The sequence below is a fragment of the Pseudochaenichthys georgianus genome, chromosome 20, assembly GCF_902827115.2.
Source record: "Pseudochaenichthys georgianus chromosome 20, fPseGeo1.2, whole genome shotgun sequence".
NCBI classification, from domain to species: domain Eukaryota; kingdom Metazoa; phylum Chordata; class Actinopteri; order Perciformes; family Channichthyidae; genus Pseudochaenichthys; species Pseudochaenichthys georgianus.
In genome coordinates, this window is record NC_047522.1 from 18460814 (window position 1) to 18483544 (window position 22731).

The 22731-nt window shown below is 41.2% G+C and overlaps 1 protein-coding gene across 1 annotated transcript in view; it reads right to left on the reverse strand.

Moving 5' to 3' along the window:
- Nucleotides 1-13487, reverse strand: part of LOC117465786 (collagen alpha-1(XV) chain-like) — a 50215-nt gene extending 36728 nt beyond the window's left edge. The window contains exons 1-2 of the mRNA XM_034108808.1: nucleotides 13375-13487; nucleotides 13215-13294 (exon numbers count right to left, since the gene is read on the reverse strand). Of these exons, the coding sequence (XP_033964699.1) occupies nucleotides 13215-13294; nucleotides 13375-13385 (91 nt within the window). The 5' untranslated portion in view covers nucleotides 13386-13487. The remainder of the gene's footprint in view (nucleotides 1-13214; nucleotides 13295-13374) is intronic.
- Between the last annotated feature and the right edge of the window lie 9244 nt (nucleotides 13488-22731).

The window sequence follows — 22731 nt, forward strand, 5'->3', positions numbered from 1 at the left end:
AGTCCGATAGTATACTGTTGCTTTTATGCTACTCGACTGCCAAGGGATCTCCTGAGGAGTACGGTGAAAAACCCCTGTAGCAATTACTCCTTTTCCCCAAATGTACTGCCAGAATGGTGCAGAACTGTAAAATGTAATGCTCCATCAAACCTCTGAGCAAATCATGGAAAAGTCCTCTTGCATACCAGCTGTCTTTACATGCATTAATTAGTTGTAGAATTAGGTCAAAATCAATGACCCCGATCCTTGACCCCGGTGTTGTACAGCGACTGGGAACACTCCACAGCTGTTAGCATCAGAGTCGGGCCAAAGCCAGGTCAAGCTCATTGGCTTGTCTTCTTCAACTTCAAATTCCTCTCGTCTCTTTAAGTATTGTGGTCAAAACTTAGGCTTCTGAGGAATTCTCATATGGAAGAAGAATGACATTTATTGAATATGTTATTTACAGAGTTGCTGAATCTTTCTTGTCAGAGGAGTTGGACATAATTTTTTTTCAGTTGTCTGGAGTTATAAGAAAGGATGCAAAGGTCAAATCGGCAGGATTCAGACTGTGCTTGGCGTATGAGTTGAACTTGGCCTGCCAGCAAGAAGAAGGTCGAAGGAGAGAAAAGAGAAAGCACTGTGGGCGTAAATCAATAGAAACAAAGACTCAATTACAGAGAGCTAGATATGCACGAAAGAGAGGTGGTAAAATATTAACAACTCTTATTAAAGGCATTTAGAAACACTCTGCATGGGTACTTCGATCTGCCAGCTTTTACTCACCTTGTAAAAGACTTTGAACGGATGACTATACCACATGTTCTTTCTTTAACTTCAATCACATTCAAACGTCAATTCGAAGAGGTGAAATAAAGGGTTTTGGTTTATAAAAGACACGTAAAAATAGCCACGGTCTCTGCTCCATCTGCTGCGCCGCGTGATGGAAACATCGGCACTGTTTTTAACGTCAAGGTTAGTAGCTTCAAACATGATTGTATCTGCATTATTCAGACCGTTTCTCCACAGAGAACATCTTTAACTTGCGTATCAGGGACGCTCGGAGTTCTCTTCACTTCAGCCGTTTGACACTTTTACAGCAAATGAGAAACAAATGGAGTGAAAGCTATAATATGTTGTTATTACAGGCACACTTCATCGTGTTGGGTATAAAGTTCAGAGTGAGTGGCAGACTTTGAAAGAAGCCAGCGAGGTCTGCCTGTCCAGAGATGTCTCCACTTTATTTGATGTTGGAGAGAAAAGGCAGATGATAAAGCAGAGCATTAAAGACTGGGATTCAGCTCCTTTCTCATTCTAACGGCAAATTGTATTGAAATGTTTGACTACAGAACCAACAGCTTCAAGTGCTGAGGCCTATCAAGCAAGAAAGTCAGTCAATGCTAAATGACAGTATGGGTGCCACAGCAAAAGTATTGGACATGAAACTACAGTATCAGTTACTTAGTAAAAAGCCAATACCAAAAAAAAGATGGCTATTGATGGTGCATGCCCGTTGAAAGAAAATGTTTGTATTGGTTCCAACTCAGACAAACTGGTCATAACTTCTACATGTGCATGCAATTAAACTGTAATTCTTCACCATTTGGAAACACCCTCAGCCTCTTTCTTCTCTGTGAAGATAAATAGTCTTTCCCAAATGAGCAGCTTGATTTACTTCTATCGTTAAGGTAACCCAATCCAGAGGAAAATGTTACGATTCCACCTTAAAGCCCGTCTAAAGATTTAAGCCTGCAGGCGCATGTGTGTGTACGAGTGTGTGATTTGTTGCATGGGTAAAGCTTTCCAGATTTAGACGCTGGCCTCCGTCATCCAATGAGGAGGAGGTTGCACCTAGCTGTTAGCATCCGTAAAAAGCTCCACCAAGTACCTGCCTCTTTGATCCTGAACATCTGACCTGCAGCTCATTTCCTCATCCGGGGGATAGAGAACAGCATGATCTCATTCCCTAGACTTACAAATCTGATAATCAGGATGTCTGCTGAACGAACATATAAGAAGCATGTTTCTGAAACCACAGTTTCCCATGATAAATGAGTGAAGACCTCGGTCATAATCCTGACAGAAAACATGTTCACTTCAGAGCTCCAGGGTTACAAGACAATACAAATATAAGAATAGTAATAACCGTATTACAGCCTGTCCCCCTCTTCTTGTTCCAGACCATTACGTCTACATTGCATCATCTGTTGGAAACTTTACTGAAGGTCTTGAAGCCCTCAGCGGACTTCATATCAGAGCAGGGGTGAGCCGTTTTAAAAGCTTGCCATCAAAAACGTCTTCTGTGGGAGTGAGATCAACGCTGCTGAGTTTACCACTAAAGTACATGCAATGTCTTGTCCAATTAATAATACAGCCTGCTCGTTGTATGTGCAAACATTTGGCTGCATCCTGCATTTACAGTCAATCTTACATATCTATAAATGATCCTATCTTTAAATAATCCCCGGCAACCACGGAGATAAAACGGCTTCCTCTCAGTAGCTCTTCCTAATACAAGGTGTCTTAAATTGCTGCAATGATTACAGTCTTAAAATATATCAGCTTGAGTGTTAAGTATAAATGCTTCTGATTTAACATCTAAAATACATGCAAAATCAGGCCTATTTAATATTGCGTTCACAATCAGTAGAAGGTTATTCATGCTTCAAAAGCGATTGTCCAGTGTGTGTTATTTGTGGAGAGGAAATTGAACCAGAGTTTATATTTCATATCTGCTGCCAGTGGAGAGTTATCAAATCCAGGGTTTCCTGCAGAACACAGGAAATCACCTCAGGCAAAAACTAGATCACATCAAATTGATTATCTTCCTTTAGGCCAGGTTGCCAGGTTTGAATAAGCTGTGGAACTTTGCTGAGGATGCCAGGGTTCAAATGCAATGAGACAAAACGGCAAGCTGATTTAGAAGGTCGTTTGTAAGCAGAGGCTTCGGGAAAGTGTGCTTTTTGCTCTAAATGTATCGTAGAGTAGACCATACATTTATACATACAAGGACTGCTTGACAAACACAATACAGCGCCAGAAGTCTTTTGGCAGGATTACATACATGCATCGATGGAAGAGGCCTTTGATATGTATTAGAGCAGTGCTTTTTTCAGTAGTGTACCCCCTTTGAAACATTTTCTCAGCCAAGTACCCCCTGACCGACCCCGAACATTTTTGATCGAAAAAGCCTATATAAATAATTACAATATAGTGATGTTCCCTCAGTGTGTGATGTATTAACTCCTTCGTGGTATGCATTACAACAAACTAAGGATATTTTTATTCTATGCATGAAAAAAAAATAACATAACACTTTTTTAACAGATTTTTCCAAGGAGTTTTTCAATTTAAGTAATATGTTATTATGAAAAACAATAAAATACAATACACACATTTGACATGTTTATATGAGGACCCCCTTGGTGGTTCTAGGAATGTTTTATATAAAATTGTGTTTTCTATTTAACTTATTTTACTAAGATTATTTTTTTAATTAACCTTTTTTTTTATTTATTTTTTAAATAAATCTCACGTACCCCCTGCAGTACCCCAACGTACCCCTAGGGGTCTGCGTACCCCAATTTGAGAATCACTGTATTAGAGCATCAGAATATAAATATATAGGGTGCCAAAAACGAAATTGTAAATCTGTTCTGGATTAAAGAATAAAGCATATTGGAGTTGACTAGTTTACAACTGTCTCCCTACCAGAGAAAACCCTGTGCCCACCAGATAAACCACGGTCAATTCTACCAGCGTTTCATATCAGTTCAATTCATGTGTCTGTTTGCCAGATACAAGCTTCTAACCACCATGATTTCTATTAAAACCACGGCCTACAGCTCAACTACGCTGTCAAGTTTCAATCACGTTTTATTGGTACGACAGAACCACGAAGGAAGTAGCAATTATTAGCAGATTTTGGGAAAGCAAATGACTTGAAACCAGGACCACTTATGGTAAATAAACAGCTACATTCTGCTGATTATGTCAGTTCCTAAATGCCACTGTCTGATAAGAGTCACAATGACTCTGGGATGCTGGAAATAAGCCGCTGCAACAGAAAGATAAACCCATTTTTGAAAAGCATTGACTAAATAAGGACTGAACTACAGTAAGTTCTTGTATCATTGGGAGGTTGGAAACAGATTTGTTTGTCTCTACACTTTGATAAAAGAGGCCATTAAAAAAGCACATAGGGTGGTCTTCGTCCATCTGACTCGATGTGGATGACTTCATCCTGATCCAAATGAATCTTAGTTTTGAGTCTACATCTAAAAGCCTGACCAAAGTATGCACATGAAGAGCAGCCTGGTAAAGTGCAATACAAACATCAGTGCTGTTTGCAGAGGCTGAATAGGGGTTGAACAAACTCTCACATTTGAAAGCTTTTTGGAAAAAGGATCTGTTTTTTCTTTCTACTCTTTTCAAAAGGGACTGCTAAAAGCTTCAGGGTCTGATGGATGGACTGACGACAGCATCGTTCAACCAAGTACTAAAGAAGAAGAGCTCTTACTCTCATAAAATAACATTTGAAGGACTCCATTATTTAAAGGCATGATGAAAAAGCATGAAACAGACACAGCTACTCAGATTTACACTTGCTCTGTCTACCCATTGTTTGAGAAAACAAGACCAGCCTGATAAAATCTCTTCCACATTATTTGTCGATTTCAATATTAACAAAGTCTGTGGGAATCAAACTACAAAATAAACACATTTTTAAGATATCACTTTGTTGCTGGTCAACTTTAACATACAAACCTGGTTCTCATTTAAACAAATGTGAACAAATGTGAAACTTTCCATTTTTTAATAAAGTAAGGGTGCAACAAAACTGGACCAACACGTTTTATCTCCATCATCAACATATTACAGTCTGCAATGAGAAGACGCACTAATCTGAGATTTCTGTTTTAAATCACACTTTTGTTTACAAAGTGGGATATAATCAAAATCACATCTCTGGCCACGTTTGCTCATAAGAGTCTTTCAGATTCATCTCAGGCTGAAGTCCAACTTTGACAGTGATGAAAGCGGGGCAATGAAAAACACCCAAAACACTTCCTCTCATAAACATTGAAGCTGAAGGATGGATATTTAGGATCCCCTCGGGACACCATGTGTCCATTTTAAAGAGTCTTTTTATTCCAAACATTGGACAAGTATAATTGAGACCTCAACAGCTCAGGACACGTCATTACGTCAGAACTCATCCCTATTCCAACACATATTAACCAGAGCCATATCAAAGTCATCCATCTACTCAATCCACCAATTCAGAGTTTAACAAAGTTAGGAAACCGTCACCAGATTGTTCACTTCATTTACGAGACTAACAGTTGAGCTTATTTCTGCGGCCTTCTTGAATCCATGTAATAAGCTTGCAAACTAACGTCAAATCTATGTTTGAATGCAATGTGTTGCTGCAAAATCCCAAATTGCTGTAATTTTCTGCAGCAATTTGTACGAAAATGTTTATGAAAAAATTCAACACATGATAACCCTCCACATTGCCGGGAAGAGTGTGTACTTCGAATTAGATGCCCCACTACTAAAGAAAATCACAAAATATCTTTCATGTTTCCACCTCTATTTGTACAAGTCTTATAGAATTAAAGATATAAATACAACTTTTAAAAAAGCAGCGTGGTAATCTGTAGTATCAGTCTTATCTAATCAAAGTATAAGAGTGTTTTCCACCACTGAGGGATTTCTTTATGTGCTGGTGGAAAGGTGGTTTTGAAGTAATGGAAGTATATAAACGACAGCGAGACAGGTCATTACTGACACAATAAGATCAGATAAACAGCACATACATCAATTCAGACAATGACACATGAAGAAGGGCAACGAAACATACGGTCATCAAACAGAAACAAGAGAATGGTAAAATGCAGATGTTTGTTGATATTGACTGAGACCATGGTGGGATTTTCAGGAAGTGGGTTGACAGTGTGTTCAAAGACAACGCAGCTGCAGACCAGCTGAGCGCACACACAAACAGGGACACACACACAGGGACACACACACAGGGACACACACACACACACGCCCCAAAAACCACCAACACTAATCCCACCTCCCACTGGGAAACAATCTACAGATGCTTTTCCGGGAATCTTTCTGTCCCTTTTGGTTTGCCATTTCCTGCATTTCAGGTTGTATGGAAACAAGAAATAAAGGTCAATTCAAAAGTGAGTCTGTGGTGCAAAGTTTGCACATGACACTGTCTTTGAAGTATGTTCTTTTGTTTGCTGATGACCAGAAGTCATCAATCAGATGGACACGGGACAAAACCAGAGGCTTTTACGGGGTCAAGGTTGGGACGACTTACCATTGTTAGAAACCTGCTTTAGGCAGACGTTAGTGTTTGCACAGATACGCTATCCAAACCCAGTTTTAAGTGTTCTCAAGCCATTCAACATAAAAATGAGGACCTAGATAAACTGGCCTGCCCTTACACGATAACGCAACCCTGTCCTACCCTTTGGTTTCCAAATGAGATGCTGCAGCTTTGCAGGTGATTAGCTCACGTCTAATAAAGATTGTCCAAGTTGAAATAAGCTGTTACCTTTGGTCAAGTAGCAACAGGGAGGAACACTTCCTTATCTTTGACACTAACTTCCTGGTTAGATGCAACAAACTGATCAAACACCCTCAGGTCAATAATAGTGGGCAAAGGTAGTAGAGTGAAAATGTAAGCTTTCATTAGAGGAGCGCTATTCCATGGCAACACAAGTAGAAATGTGCTCCATTCAAACTATGTGCAACTCCTTTATATTAATGATACGATGAACACTCTTTTTGAAATGCATTAACATTGGAGTGCCACACACAGCGGCCCTGCACTCCACCACCTCATTATAAAGTCAGATGCTGAGTTGCTGTATGACGGGGTATGTCTTCTCTCTCTGTGGTCTCCCTAACAGACACCTGCTTGTTTCTAACCCGTCTTCCCGACCTGACGGACACTTTCCAGACATGTTTCCACCCATCGAGCTTCTGTGGTGCAGAAGCCAGGAAACCGGGCCACTCCCAGAAAAACAAACACACTAATTCATTCCACTTTCAATTACAGTAAATTGCAGTTTTGATGCACTTCTAATCCCATCTGACGACAACTTGGCGGTATTGCCCAAAGGAATGCAGGAAAGTTCATATGTTATATCATTTTATCCAGTCAAATGCCCTCATAGTACACAGGATGCACTGTGCCATGCCCTTTACAGCTGTAACCATGTTTATGTGCTGTAATGTTCCAACACTCAGCTACAGAGAGGAATTTTCTTTTCATCCTGCGTCTCACACTCTCAAAACGTCAACGGGCACAGTGTATGATAGGCCATTAAACAGCTTTATATGAGAAACTGGTAGCCCTGCTCAGTGGGTGTTCAGGGGATAGAAAGCGTTTCAATTATACTTTTTCTTGCTTGTCTGGGGAATGTATTACAACCATCCTTAAAAAACAAGCCTGCTCCTCGAAGATTTGCTGTGTAAATGCACCAATTGCAACATCTGCAGCAGAGTTGACCTCCGGCCTGTGTGGATGCTTAACGTTGTTAACAAAAACGTGTTGGAAGGATTAAGACATGGGGTTTGTTCCATTCGGTTCTGTATTTACTGCATGAGCACTTGACAATTAAAAAAGAAGATGGGGGGGGTGATCTTTAAAAGCATCAAGGCATTATTTTATAATCAGTCCATGTATGAAAGGCAACACAGAAGAAGAAAAACCGAAATGACAGATAAACAAACCCATGCAGATATACATGATCATATAAAGATGTCTCCGCTAGCGTAATGAATGGTGGAGGAGTCCTGGTCAACCAACTTTGGTATGTGGGTGGCATAACACACATTCAGTGTTGTTGGCTACAGTAAACGGTAATACATATCCATGACAAATCCCCTCGGTAGCTAGTCTCTGTATTTACAGGAAACACAGAATCATATAGCCCTCTGCTAGACGTTCCATGGAAAGACAGCATAACTCAAAACAGCAGCAGAAAGGAGTCAGTGCTCTTCCTTCAAACATTATTTCGAAGGCCATGGAAAGAGAAAAGTCATCCACATCAAACGTGGCGGCGTTCAGGACATTCAGTGAAAAGCTCTTTGATGGCCAACGCTTTGATTTAAATGAGGGGTGACCGATGTCAGGATAAGGTCACAGTAATTGACGTTTAGATAAGATATGTTATTTCAAGAGACCAAAGTGTGTTGATGATGCAGGAATTCTCTTTTTGGAAAAACTATGGTGAATCTTTTCTGTCATCTATTAATACATTATTACAAATCCACTTAATGTTTTGCTAAAATAGAATAGACAGCAATATACTATAAGGGTACAAAGGACGGAGGTCAAAGTGACATGTGGCGTCACACACATACTCTTCCCCGCCCTGTGCATCCTACACTTTATACTTCCTGTTTTTGTTTTCAGGTGTCATGCTTTGAAGAAACGTATTCATCTCCTCCAACTCTGTGTCCAGGACTCAAAATAGTGACTTGTTTTGTTCAGAGTAAATTTAGCGATTCCTGTTTACCCTCCAGGATAACGCACATGTTTTTATTTTAAGGGTTTGTTTTAGATTATCTGCAGATATAAAACATTGAGATCCAGAAACTCTCGAGCAGCTTTTAAAGTGTTCAGTGAGCGGACTTACTGATCAAAGCTGACCGCAACATTTTAGTGCTTTTACATTGTAACGCAAATCAAGTTCCACAAGATTATGACTCACTAAGAAGAAGTCACAAACAACAACAAACTGCATTAATTATAATTGAAAGAAATGAATCAGGAGCCAAAAAGAACGGATGTTAAATTGGACGATATTTAGAAGTTAGTGGAAGTAAACAGGAATAGTCTGGGATGCAGATATTATATAACACAAACAACCTGCAGCACATCTGGAATCAGTTTAGACTTGCTGACAAATGGAAGTATGAACAGCGCCATGACGAGCTAGTGTCACTCTACCAAGAAGCAACAAACAAGTTTAAATACAGTTAAAGACAAACTAATATAAAGCAGAAAAAGAAGATAAATTATAAATCATTTTCTGCCAAACATGGTTTTGAATGTTTCAGGTTTAAAATGGCCCTAATCCAAAGATATCAGGGCTTACACTTTGGATATCTTTTAGTTTAGTTTTAGTTAAAGCTATATCGTCAATTAGGGAATTTTGAAGTAGCCCATCTGTCCACTCACCTTCAATATGTACCCACATTATTCTTGAGCCAAACACAGGAAATGTTCCGTCACTGTACTTGATAAAAGCATCAGCCGAATAGTCAAAAATGAGAACATAGATTTTGTGTTATGGTATTCTATCCTACAGTTAACTTTTCATGTGAGCATCTGCTAAGTGTCTTGGATTTACACCTTATTTAAACCATTGCATCATAATACAGCCCACTTGCACATGCAGAGTATAAATCATACAGTCAGTGGTATAAACACATCTGCATGGGCAGAGAAACATCTGGCCACTTCAGTCCAATGTTAAGCGAGTTGTCCTGATGTCCTTTGGTTGTTTTTAAATTGGTGACAGCTTTGGTGCTCAGTGTTGTGACTGCTTCCTGCTGAGTATCATGTGTGCAAAGCAACACAAAAAAATCGTTCCTACACTGGGTATAAGGTGACTCACTCGTGCGCTACATCATGCGCTGGATGGAAACAAACCGGACATTAGTTTATAGGAATATGCCACGCACTTTAAGTCTCCAATGTTTTTCTTGCTCATTCGTGAAATCACTGTTGGACAGCACTGAGAATCTTACAGTCAAAATGTAACTTTTAATCAAAACCTTACATGCTGTCCCGATGACCTACATCCAACTGAAGCCAAGCCAGTCTGGTTAAGTCAGGAATTGAGAACAAATGAAAGGTTTTACACATTACTTCTTATACTCAGGGTCATCTTTATTCTGCTGACAATCTAAAAGAAGAGCTGAAGTGTTATGCTACCTACATCAGATGGATTTGGGGTTAAATAGAAAACAAAGATATCGGTGTAGAAAGCCAAGTTTCATGAAGAGCTCCCGACCATCTCAACATTCCTATTGTGTTTTACTGTCTCGTTCTTTCTTTCGGTCAACTGTCATCTATGCTTATGTCAAATTATTTCTTCCCATATTGACCTGTGCTTCATTTCTTAGTTGATGTAGGACTAATATTGAAGGAAACGTTGTGGAAGTTAAACGATGCTTGCAAGTCGAGAAGGAAAAAAGCAGAGAAACTTGAGGTGGGGGAGGGGAAGTTATAAAAAGAGCAAACACACTCAGTTGACCTCCCCTGAACAAACAACTGAGAAAACAGGACAAATAATGAGTCCTTTGAAGATAGACCAGATTTGGTTTTCCAGTCACATACTACCGAGTCATTTTTATCATCGATTTCAATTTGGAAGTCAATTTTCAATGAACATGAAGCCCATCTTGAATCACTTTTAAGTCAAAGTTCACCCTTTTTACCGTGTGATTACTTGTCTAGCAACACCCTTCATTCTCTTCAGTGATCTCCAAGGACATCATCACAATCATCTTCCTCATCATCATGATTATCCTCCCAATCACCACATTCTCTGAGACTCACATCATCACACTCGTTATCCCTAATAGCCCACTGTGTCCCGCTGTCCCATCAACATAATTAAAACCATTATCATTTGTGAATAATTACCATGTGTACATCAGATGTGCGTCTTTGTTTGGTGTGCGTGGTATACAGTATACATGTGTATACATGTGTGTGCACAGTTAGCATGTCAGTAATGAATTCTGCTTTCAACATGCTGCTCGTTAGTAAAAGCAGCTACTACCCAGAGTATGCTTTTATGATTCTTCCGTAATATTAGTTAATGAAAAACAAAAGCGAAGATTATGATGCCTTCACAGCACAAGAAGGAGGGTTAGATGCAATTTATTAAGTTGTTGTTGTTTTTTAACATCTACTGAAATATATTCTACTGTAAACTCGTATTCTTGATTAATTTACTTAATAATCCACTTATATGTTAAGGTGTTTATATACAGCCAAGCATAAAGGCAGATTTGGACTTTAAACAAAAACATCTGTATTTTGTTTTGGCAGCTCTTAGTTCTGATGCAGTACCCCCACACCCCCCCCCCCCCACACCCCCACACACACACACACACACACACACACACACACACACACACACACACACACACACACACACACACACACACACACACACACACACACACACACACACACACACACACACACACACACACACACACACACACACACACACACACACACACACACACACACACACCACACACACACACACACACACACACACACACACACACACACACACACACACACACACACACACACACACACACACACACACACACACACACACACACACACACACACACACACACGAAAGTGGCTGAATACACTATTTCCCACAAAGGGAAAGGATTATATCCGCTGTATCTCAACAATCGTGCACAGAAATGTGAATGTTGCCACGGCGACAGCTCTGTTTTCAAGAATATTTACAGCTGGAAATATTTGTCCCTGGTGCTCTCTTACTCTCTCTCTCTCTTTGGCAAGTAACCCAGCATGCATGCAAACACACACTCCTTTTCCCCTCCTCTTGAAAAAGTGAATCATGGCAGAGGATTATGAACATGGCAAAAGCACAAACAGCCTCTGCAGGATCAACAGTGGAGAAAGCTGGACCGTAAAATCACCCGTAACAACATGTCTTTAGTCAGACTACATGAACTGAGCTCCACCTCCTCACACACAACCATCATCAAGTTGTGCTGTTCTGCAAACATTTACTTCTTCAACCACTTTTGAGTAAAAACTCATTCCTACAAGATCATATTTCCCTCTGTATCATAATTGGGGGTTTTTATGTCTAAGCGGTTTCACATTCTGAGCCAAAGTTGTGTTTAATTCAAGATGTCAGACTCTCACACAATTAAGCTCCACGGGGCCACATTAGCTAAAGAGACCCCGCAATTATTTCACCGGGCCAACACAATGCTGCTTTTGTGACATGGAGCTCCTTGTGGTGATCATAGGTCAAGACACACACACACGCACACACACACACACACACGCACACACACACACACGCACACACACACACACACCAAACTGCTATCCAGCACACTGACGAAAGCTGTGATGCATAGTAGACTTGTCTGAAAGCTAATGAAAGCTAATGAAAATGACGCTATGACTTAATTGACATGCACTTCTTCTCAGACCAGCACTTTCCAACACACTCAGTAGCATGACATCGATCTTTACTACCTTAATTGTGCGGTGCTAACGATTGCCTGTCTGTCAGCGTGCACGTTGTGAGGTTTTGTCTGTTTCCAATTGCAATGGAAAAGAGAAGGACCCTGTTGAAGAATCCCGATCCATTCATCATGGAGAAAATGTAGATTTAAGCTGTGCAAACAGACTGCAAAGCTCCGCAGGGACTCTGAGAAACACATCAGTCAAGATATAATTGAAAACATCATAGAGCAGAGAGGCCGGCAGGTATCTTTCTCATGGGGTTTAAAGGTCATCAAGATCATCTAAAAACAATGGCTCCCAAAAATTAGAACAGGTTGGGGGTTGCCATGTTTCAGTGTTATACCCCCAGTATAAACAGAGACTTTGGACCTAGACCAATCCGACCATCCCATGGGATCAACTGATCTTATCAAATGGGGGTCTTATGCATCTACCCTCAAAATACAGACTTAAAACCCCTTAAGACTTTCCCATGGTCTGGAGCATGCTGCCACTTTACTTATTATCCTCTTGTCAGTTGAGTCGAAACGTCCAAATGTTGTTATTGTTTCAATATCACACCATAGGGACTAAATGTTTGTCTACTTTCTGCTACTAAATAATGAGTAAATAGAGTACTTGGTTTGCCTTTCTCAATGAATCGTAAGCAAGAACAACCCTACTTTAACATTCCTCTAAATACATTGAAAAGTAACTGAACATTCATTGAGTTATGGTCCTCCTGTAAAAGCACGCCAGTCTTTCTGTAATGAAAGCATCTTTCTCAAAATATCATCTTGTGTAACACATTTAGTTTCCAGGAGCAGAGCGAAACAGTTTCACCATTCATTCATATTCAGCAGTCAAACTCCTGAGCCAGCAGAAAGTTCTCCAACAGCAGAAGAAGAAACACATGATCCAGCAATAAGAGACAAACACAGAGAGCACATACCTTCCAACAGCTGAGCGGAGGAGCGATGGCTGCAGAACCGGAGCACTAGCAGAAATATTCCAAAGAACCAGGGAGGAATGCTGCAAAGAAAAACAAAAAAAGAGTTAGGAAACTGACTTAAAACTACTTTTTGATTGGGAACAAAGTGCCTTTCATTTACCGTGAAGTCATCTTCAGTGACGGTAAGCTTAGATCCAAACTAAAGTTGTCCTGTTCATGTGTGATAGCCCTGGTAAGAGAGAGAGATGGAGCGCACTCTGCCTGCCCCGCTCACTCGCTCCAAACTAAAAGCCTCACACTCTCCTCCTCCTCCTCCTCCTCCTCCTCCTCCTCTCTCTCTCTCTCTCTCTCTCTCTCTCTCTCTCTGGTTCACAGTCAAACAAAGGCAGCTTCAGTGATTCGGACTCAAGGCTGGGGCCCTCGCAAAACTGAAATCTGACTCCGCGTGTCTCTCTGTGGACCACCGCTTTTCTAATCCAGCCCTCCCCTCAGAAATCACAACTCCAAATACAAATTAACACACTCTGGTTAAGTCCTCCTCCTCACTGGTGTGGTTTCTCTCACTGTCGCGCTTTAAAAACACTTTTCTTGTGTGGCCTTGACGGGAGGAGATGTTTTCAGAGCATCAAGCATCAAGACCAAATCTTAGAGACATCATTGGATCAAAGTAAATATTCAAACAATTACAAACAAAAGCTTATCACTGGCATTAGAGGAATGTGCTGTTATTCATTACAGCCCAAGTCACAAAAAACTGCTTGATGTCAATTCCACATTTGACGTTGAATGCATTAAAGCATTTCTGGACAATACTACTGCTTTTAAAAACTTTGCATTTTCGATTGGTTCCTATTTGAGTAATCTTGAGGAATTCCAGGCAAATTGGGAATTCTATCCCATGTCCTGAATTCAGTGTCACAGTGAGGTTAATAAACTGTGTGTGTGTTACCTATTATACGAGACAAATGTCACCTGTTAAGAAACAGTTTGCGACAAAGCCCGAACGTCTTTACTCTCAAAACGTGGGTGGTGATCAGTCCGATGCAACAAAAGAACAACATCATCAACACAGTATGTAATCCTGAGAATACCAAACTCTCAAAAATAAACAGAATTTCCACACAAATACATTTCATGAATAAGAAAGTAGACCCCACAATGGTAATGCACTTTCTATTGATTGAGCAGAAAATGTCCAGGTGTATTTAAGTCGAGGTGAGTAATCTTCTATCGTTTTCTCGGCTGGCGATGATGCCATCAGTGATTCATCTGCCTCGATGTCTGGACTGAAGAGCAAGATGAAATGTCTGCCAACAAACAAGGACAAACATCCAGGAGTCTAGCTGCAGGAGCCAGTGTGGTGAGGGGAAGTCTGATAAAGATGTGTTCAGACCTTGTTTCTGACAGCTCAGACAGATAACAGCCATCACGGCGTGTTAGTGAGGCGGCATCAGTGATAAGCCATCCTCACTGCACTGACCTTACTTCACTGACCAGTGCTCATAAATCTGTTGCAACTGTGCCTGATCTTTAGCTAACGAGCATTCTTCATAAAACATAATCTCATCAACAACCTTCTTGCAAGCATCATTTCAAATGCAAGTTGGGATGTAAAGGAGAAACCTTGAGTCAGTATTGGTGACCGGGCCTCTTTTTGTGTACCCTAAACAAGGATTTTGTGGTATTGAAATACTGACCTCCATTACCCATAAGGGGTGAAAAATTGCCTACTTCTACTCTCGGGAAGGATATTCATTACACAAAAAGTTGTCTTTCTTTTGGACAAGTGATTCAGAGTATACAACCTATAATATCATTTTAGTATTGGTATTACTATAGGGGCTGTTATACCAACACTAATGGCGCTTTTCCACTGCAGGGCCTCGCTCGGCTTAGTACGGCATGGCTAGGCCTCGTTAGGCCAGGCTCACTTTATGCTGCGTTTCCATTACAGTTTAGTAGCTGGGGCAGTAACTATAGTAACGCAGTGTAGGCAGAGCCGTGACGTCATCTTCAATGCGAAACACAAAACCAACATCAGCCATTAGCTGTTAGCCCTCAGAGCTCACAGCTCCTCATATCTGTTCAGAAATTAGACAAAAGTTAAATAAGTACAAACCACAGACTGCCTGTGTCATGGCGAATACAGTCGCTTATGTCTGTAGGCCGTTGTTGTGAGTGTGGACGGTCGGAGCATATACTGCGTTAGCTTAGCCGATCTCCATTCAGAATACACGCATTTTAAAAGGTTTTTCGCCTGCTGTCTGTCTGCAGACTTGTCAAAGCATTAATTCATGGTTTTTACTAACCGGTGTCAGTATGTTGTTACTTCGGCATCATTTTGAAACGTGTATTACAATTAAATCACGGTAAAATATGTTAATTTAGTTGTAGTTGCCAGCGATTCTCTCACTAGTTTAGCATACTCAGCCCGGTTGTTGGCCCGGAAAGAAGCTCGTTTTTGGAGAGCCAGAAAAAGTGTGAAAAAGTACCCGCTAGCCGGAACTACGCCTAGTGGAATCGCAACCAAAAACGGGCCGGGCACGGCACGCTTAAACCGCGCTCCGCCCTGTAGTGGAAATGCGCCATAAGATGTGTTCACAACAATCAGTCACTATAAGTCTAATTTGAGGCCTTCATCACCAGGTGTTCTCATTGCTTCACAGGTGTCAGGCTTAGTCACCGTTTCTGAGTCACAACAGGTGATGGAGTTCTGTTTTAATCAAAACAAGCTACTCACACATAAGAGTCTGTGTTTATGTTTCAATCTTCATTTATTCTTAAAGATCAAATGCAAAGCTTCCAAATATGCTACATTTTCATAGAAATGTTGTTTTTAAGACTGCCTATATTTTTTATTTTATTTAAATCGAGATAATACACCCGAAAAAAAGCTTTTTATTGATACAAAACTCGACCCAAAGCCGTCTGAATTTCTGACATGTCATTCCCAGCAGCCTCCGCGCGCGTGACGTCACTGTTGCCAAACAGTCTCTGGACCAAATATGACTCGGCAGTCTCGGTCACATGTTTTTCGAAAAGAAAACGGAATTAACATGGGTTATTGTTGTGCTTTTTGTTGTACGAACGGTGCGGGATCTGGGAGAGTTTTCCATGCATTTCCAAAAGACCAAATCATCCGCCAAAAATGGATTATTTTAGTGAATCGTGTTGGCTGGCAACCGACAAAATGGAGCAAGTTGTGTTCTGACCACTTCGCGTGTGATGCATAAGACGTTGATCCTGCTATCATCAAGTCTGTTGGTGCAGAAGCATTGGAGGCTGAAACCCGGAGCCGTCCCCTCCATATTTCAGCACAAGAAACCACTGAAAGAACGAAAGAGCCGGGCGATGGAGAAACGCCAAAGAATTGAGGTAAACAACTTTTGATTAGATTTCAAAGCGCACGGAGCACAGCAGATAACGGAATTGCAGTTTTATTAAGTTGTATTGCTTATAGAGGTGGGCACCGTTAGATTCTGTGTCTTTACGATCATAAACAATGTATTTGATGTGGAGCTAGGATAAGTAATAAGGGAACTAGGAGTGATTTCGGTGCAGTAACAGGTTAGCATTTTTCGCTCGGGGCTAATTCACTGTTAGCATTGAGGTTTATCTGCAGCTCATTCATCGCTCCTCCACTAATAACGGAAAAGTGTGAACAATATGCATTATGTAAGGGATAATGTGCTGCGACGCGGTCATTATGGGGAAAAGAACACCGACAGGCTGATCAGGAGCCCGACGCGAAGCGGAGGGATCTAGATCGGCATGAAGGTGTTCTTTTCCCCATAATGACCAAGTCGCTGCACATTATCCCGCTTATTACATGGCCACATTCTCAACAAAGTAACGTTATGACTCCCAATATTAATTGAAATGCTTTTATGGATTTAGAAAATGATTTTATTGATTTAAAAAATAGTTGTATGTATTGATTTAAATTGACATGCATCCGCGAAGAAAAATAGTCCGATGTTACTGTTTGAACTAACGTAGCAACGGCAGGAACTGCTTCGATAGCGTTTTTGAGGAGCTTTCTGATTACAGATTTGAAAACATCGCTGCTTGCTTTAAAAGTAGCACAATTCATGATGTCAAACCTTGGAAAGTATCTCGATATCCCTGCCCTGATGCCAAAGTAACTGCACACTGTATGTTTTGCCATTTGATGTATATGTCTGGACCGCTGCGTAAAAAGGAGGGTTTCTGCCCGTTACTTCTCCGCTGTTTTCTTGTCCCTCTTGTCTTTTTCTTTTCTTCACTGGGGACTCATCAGCCACTAACTATTACTCCAAATTACTGTGCTCTCCAAATATATTAAAATGAATGTTAAAATCCTCCATGTTGCTATCACACGACAGCGGAAAACTAAAGACAATCAGACAGTTTGCTTGCTTTTCAAACTGTTACATTTGAAAAACAGTGAGAGCGTCTCTTGTCAGTTTGAAAAGCCAACGGTAGGACCTGCTTGCGTTTTTGAGGAGCTTTTTGATTACAGATTTGAAAACATCGCTCCTTGCTTTAAAAGTAGCACAATTCATGATGTCAAACCTTGGAAAGTATCTAGATATCCCTGCCCTAATGACAAAGTAACTGGCAAGTGAATATGTGTCGCCGTTTGATGTCTATGTCTGGACCGCTGCGTAAAAAGGAGGGTTTCTGCCCCGTTACTTCTCCGCTGTTTTTCTTGTCCCAGTTCGAAAAGCAAACTGCATGCAGTTTGCTTTTCGGCCCAACTGTATACAGTTAAATCGACCGGACTTCTTTCTGAAGATGTGAGCGTCCTTAACAACGGTCAATAAGTCCTTGACAGCGGTCTGTCTGTTCGGTATTAACAACGTGTCACGTGTTCTGAATTGACCAATCAGAATCGAGTATTCAACTAAGCCATGTAATAAGATAGGGATTAAATCCACTATTATTCCTCCTGGCCCAATTCAAAATGCTCCCCCGCTGGTGGTAGCACATCGTACGTTGTGACTGCTGCTACAACAGAACCGAGAGAGGAGGGAGCTAAGGTCAGTGCTAGTGCTAACTTGACAGCTAACGTTAACTTGGGGGCTGAAGAGCTATGTGCATCGTTGTGTTGTGTGTGTGTGGCGTCGCGTCTCTCCAGGCAGTGAGAGGGTTGTGTTGTGCTATAGCTGTATTATTAATATTGTTCATGGTTGGTGCCGCTGGCTGCTCTTATCGCGTGTGTTCGGCTCTGTGTGGGCTCCAGCCATAATAGGCTATAGCCTATGTGAAACAATGTAGCCTGTTGGTGGTCCGTGGATTATTTATAATCAAGTTGATCGAAGTTTGCGTAGCCCATACATGCTCGGGAAATCTGTTGACATGAACATGATCCATCGGGACGTTTCATGTAAATGTAGACCTGTGGCACCACCCCGTGTGCAACAGATTTTCTCTTTATAATAGGCCTATGTCTGTGCTGTTGCTATTAATGCACGGATCAACATTTACCCCCCCCCACACAAAAAAATCCCGGCTCCCCCGGAGACCGTGGTATAGTTGCACACTGCTCCAGATATTGGGTGGCCTCCGACTCAGAATCAGACATGATAGACGAAACTAAGTTGTACTATCGGCGGGAGCCGCTGTGAGCGATAAGCCAGGGTGTGTTTGTTTGGCAACTCTGACGTCACACGACGCCATCTTGCGGAGGAGCGGCTGAGAAAATAAATCGTCGGACTTGGTGTTGGGGGTTGAACAAAATAAATATTTCGCATTGCCAGACGCATATTATCTCCGATTTTAATACTGCAATATCTTAGATAGTGTTGTAGCTATATGATTTCGATTTTACTGGCAATTATAAAAAAAACTTTGCATTTGATCTTTAAAAAGACAGCTGTTTGTTTGAGGTGCATTTCGTTGAATGCAAAACTAGCAATTTGCTGTACTTTAATTTGCAGCACTGTCTTTGGTGGTTGTTGTAGTGTTTTTGCCATGTACGGTGAAGAACTGAATTTTTCTTTAGCTTGACCTTCATTGAGTATTTTAGTGGCCCAAATCTAAATACACCTGCAACGTGGAACGAAAACTTTCTTTTTTCGAAGTCCAGTTATGTGAATGCTCAGACATCTCAATAGGGCTAGGGTTAGGGTTAGGGTTAACAACTGAAACGATGTACTGAACAATGTTGGAAACGACAAAATGTCTTCAATGGATGTTTGTTTTATGAAAAACAACCTAAAAAGTATTGTTGGTTTCCAAGTATACTCTGACTGTTGCCCCCTTTACACCCACACTCAGACTACTTTAGCGATCTCACCTAAAGTCTGTATATGTGGTTGTAAACAAAGTGGAAAGCTCCCTCCTGTGAGGAGGGAAACAAGGAGACAAAGAGCAACAGTTTCTATGCAAAGAAAACAGTAACACAGAGGAGAGGGGGGGGGGGGGGGGGGTGAGTGACTTCAGCCTGTGGGTGGCTGCAGATTAGAGAGGGGGGTCCAAGTCCGAGGTCTTTCTGCTATGAGTCAGAGAGATACCAGACAGTCATCGCTTTTCAGCTGACTTTGTGAGAAAGCAGGCTGATCTGCCCCAGCTGACATCAAAACGCACCAATGAACAAAAAGAAAAACACATCTGTTGCCAGTGAAGGGCTCGGAGTCTGAAAGGAGGGATTTTCCATGTTGTTACCCTAAGCTGTTTGTGATTTAATAGACTGCGGTGCTGCGGAAAGACATTCAGAAATGCAGTGATCGACAAGAAGATACAATTCAAAGTATAAATAACAGAGTGTGAAATGAAACTAAAACTATACTTTAATGATATTTGATATCTCAATCCTGGATTGATAAGATATGATAAAGGTCCACCAAGAATTGCATATCTTACACATTTCGTATGTAAACCTTTGCAATAAATCAGATTCTGAAAAGTCAGGTCGCAGAAAGACTGATGCAGTGCTGAGAAATGAAGAATAGAGCGAGGAAACTGTAATGGGGAACCAAGCAGCCTCTCTAGATAAGAAGCGTTTTCTGCTGCTCATATTTCAAAATGCTCGTTATCAGAGGCCAGGATTCCTGGCAGAGACTCTGACTCTCAGGAAACTGTGATAAATGATGTGTGAGGAGAAGAAATGCTGGGCAATCAAGTGGTTGATATGTACATCAGTTCACAGCTACTGCTTTGATAACTTCACATTATAATATCATATCTAAGTATAAGGATATGTGAAGTATACAGTTGTTTGTATTCTAAACATATGGTTGTGGTGGCATGGAATCTTCTTCCATATTCTTTATGAGAATGCATTTGGATAAAAGAAAATAGTCATTCCTCTGTGTTACCTTGACATTTCATTTATCATTTTTTTCAAGTGAGCAGAAGCTTGCTGCTTTTTGAGAAATAGCGCTGCTTCATTGTGTTTTTAGCCACGTATTAGTATTATTCTTGACTTTTCACGTTCGCTGCCTTCACACGATGACTGACAAGGACTCCCCAGTCTTCAGGGTTTTTGAGTTGCAGCGGTCTGAAAGCCGGGGGCGTGTTGTGGGATCAAAGGTCACGCTTCATCTCAGAGAGGGATTGACGGTAAGGCTGCAGTATGTGCGTCGGTCACACAGCAAACAACAAGTGCTTCTGGTGCTTTTTAAGCTGGAATTCAAACACAATGTTCACAAAGGGGGCTACTGAAAACAAGAAGGGGTCCGCTATTCTGGGTCACAATGATTGGCAGGGACACGAGCTACAAGGTCGAGCTGCTTTTTAAAGTGAAAGGTGAGCTTTAAATAACTTGATTTAGAGCCTGAATAGCCTACAGACGGAGGTAAAAGAGAACAATATATTTGTTTATGATTGGGTTCAGAAAATAAGGATTAACAGACCACACATTCAAAAGACAAATAGACAATGTCTTTGGGCGGTGGTGGCGAAGTCCATAGGGACTTGGCTTGGCAAGAACAAGAACAAGTGCTACCGAGGTGTCCCTGAGCAAGGCACCGTTCCCTACACTGCTCCCCGGGCGCCGTTCAAAATGGCAGCACACTGCTCCTAACACTAGGAGGTCAAATGCAGAGAAAAATCTCCCCACGGGGATTATAAAGTATATCAAAATCAAAAATCAAAAAAATCAAATGTCCTACAAACTTGAATCTCCATAGTTGGGAGTGACTTTTTATGTTGTAGATACACAGCTGTTCTAAATCTCAATCAAACAACTCCAATAATGTCGTTACATGTGTAGTTTGACAATGTTCTTGTCAGTTTTTAGAAGTGTGACACATTTTCTGGTCTGGAAAAAAGTGTTTCCAGCAGCCGAAAAGCGATGAAAAATGAAAAATATCTGGCTTAAAATATGTATTAGCCCCACTTTAATATTTTGTGCGAACATGGCTGTGATTACAGGTTTTTAAGCTGCATGAGAACAGACCGTGCCACGCAGGGAGAAATGCCAAACGGTATTTTAAATCCCATTTATCTTCAGATCTACTGCTTCAGTGTCTTCAGGGGCGATCGTGCTTACAGGTGCTCATGGCTGTGTGAGTGTGAAATGTAAAGAAGTTCACTGACTTTATGTAACTCTGGGTGATGATAGGAGTCGTGTTTGAGAGCCCACTCTGCATGGTTATTATGAAGTTAAATTATCATTCTGCGTTCATGTTTAGCTTGGATTTCCAATGTAAGCAGCCTGGATGTAATGGAAACGTCAGTCAGGGTGGATTCAGAAGCAGCGGCCAGATATTGTTCATTCATTCTGCGCCTGGCTGTGCAGCTGCAGCTAGGAGCGGAAAGGAAGGTGGAAAATAAGAAAAAGTCCAAAACATGGAGTTCCCTTATAGGTTATAACATTGAGGGCTCTCAATGAAAACATCCTCCCCTCTGTCATGAACCTTGGAGTGTCCTTCACTAGCACTTTTAAATTCGACAAGCAGGTCAGCACCGTAGTCAAATCCTGCTTCTTTTTTTTTTTTTTCTTTTTTTTTTAAATAAGACTATTGGCCAAAACCAAGTCGTTTTTTTATCTTTTAAAGACCTAGAATGGGTTATTAATGTCTTTGTTACCTCAAGACTGGACTACTGCAACGCTCTATACGTGGGTATGGACCAGGCCTCAAATAAACGCCTGCAGCTAGTCCAGAACGCAGCTGCACGTCTTCTCACTGGCCACAAAAAGCGTGACCATATCACCCCAATTCTGGCCTCACTACTGGCTTCCAATTCGGTTCCAAATTGATTTTAAAATCCTTTTATTTGTTTTCAAAGCCCTAAATGGGCTGGCTCCTCCAGCGCTACACCCCAGCCAGAGCTGTAAGGTCTGCTGACCAGCTGTTGCTGATAGTGCCCAAGACCATGACTCAAAACCCGAGGGCACCGAGCCTTCGCAGCAGCTGGCCCCAGGCTCTGGAATAGTCTGCCCCTCCATGTGAGGTCGGCCCAGACCCTGGGGGTTTTTAATCCTCACTAAAGACACATTTCTTCTCTCTGGCCTTGTAGTCAGAGCAGAGCATGACATCTCACTATTCCCTGTGTTTTTGTTTTTTATATTTCTGTTGTAAATTATTGT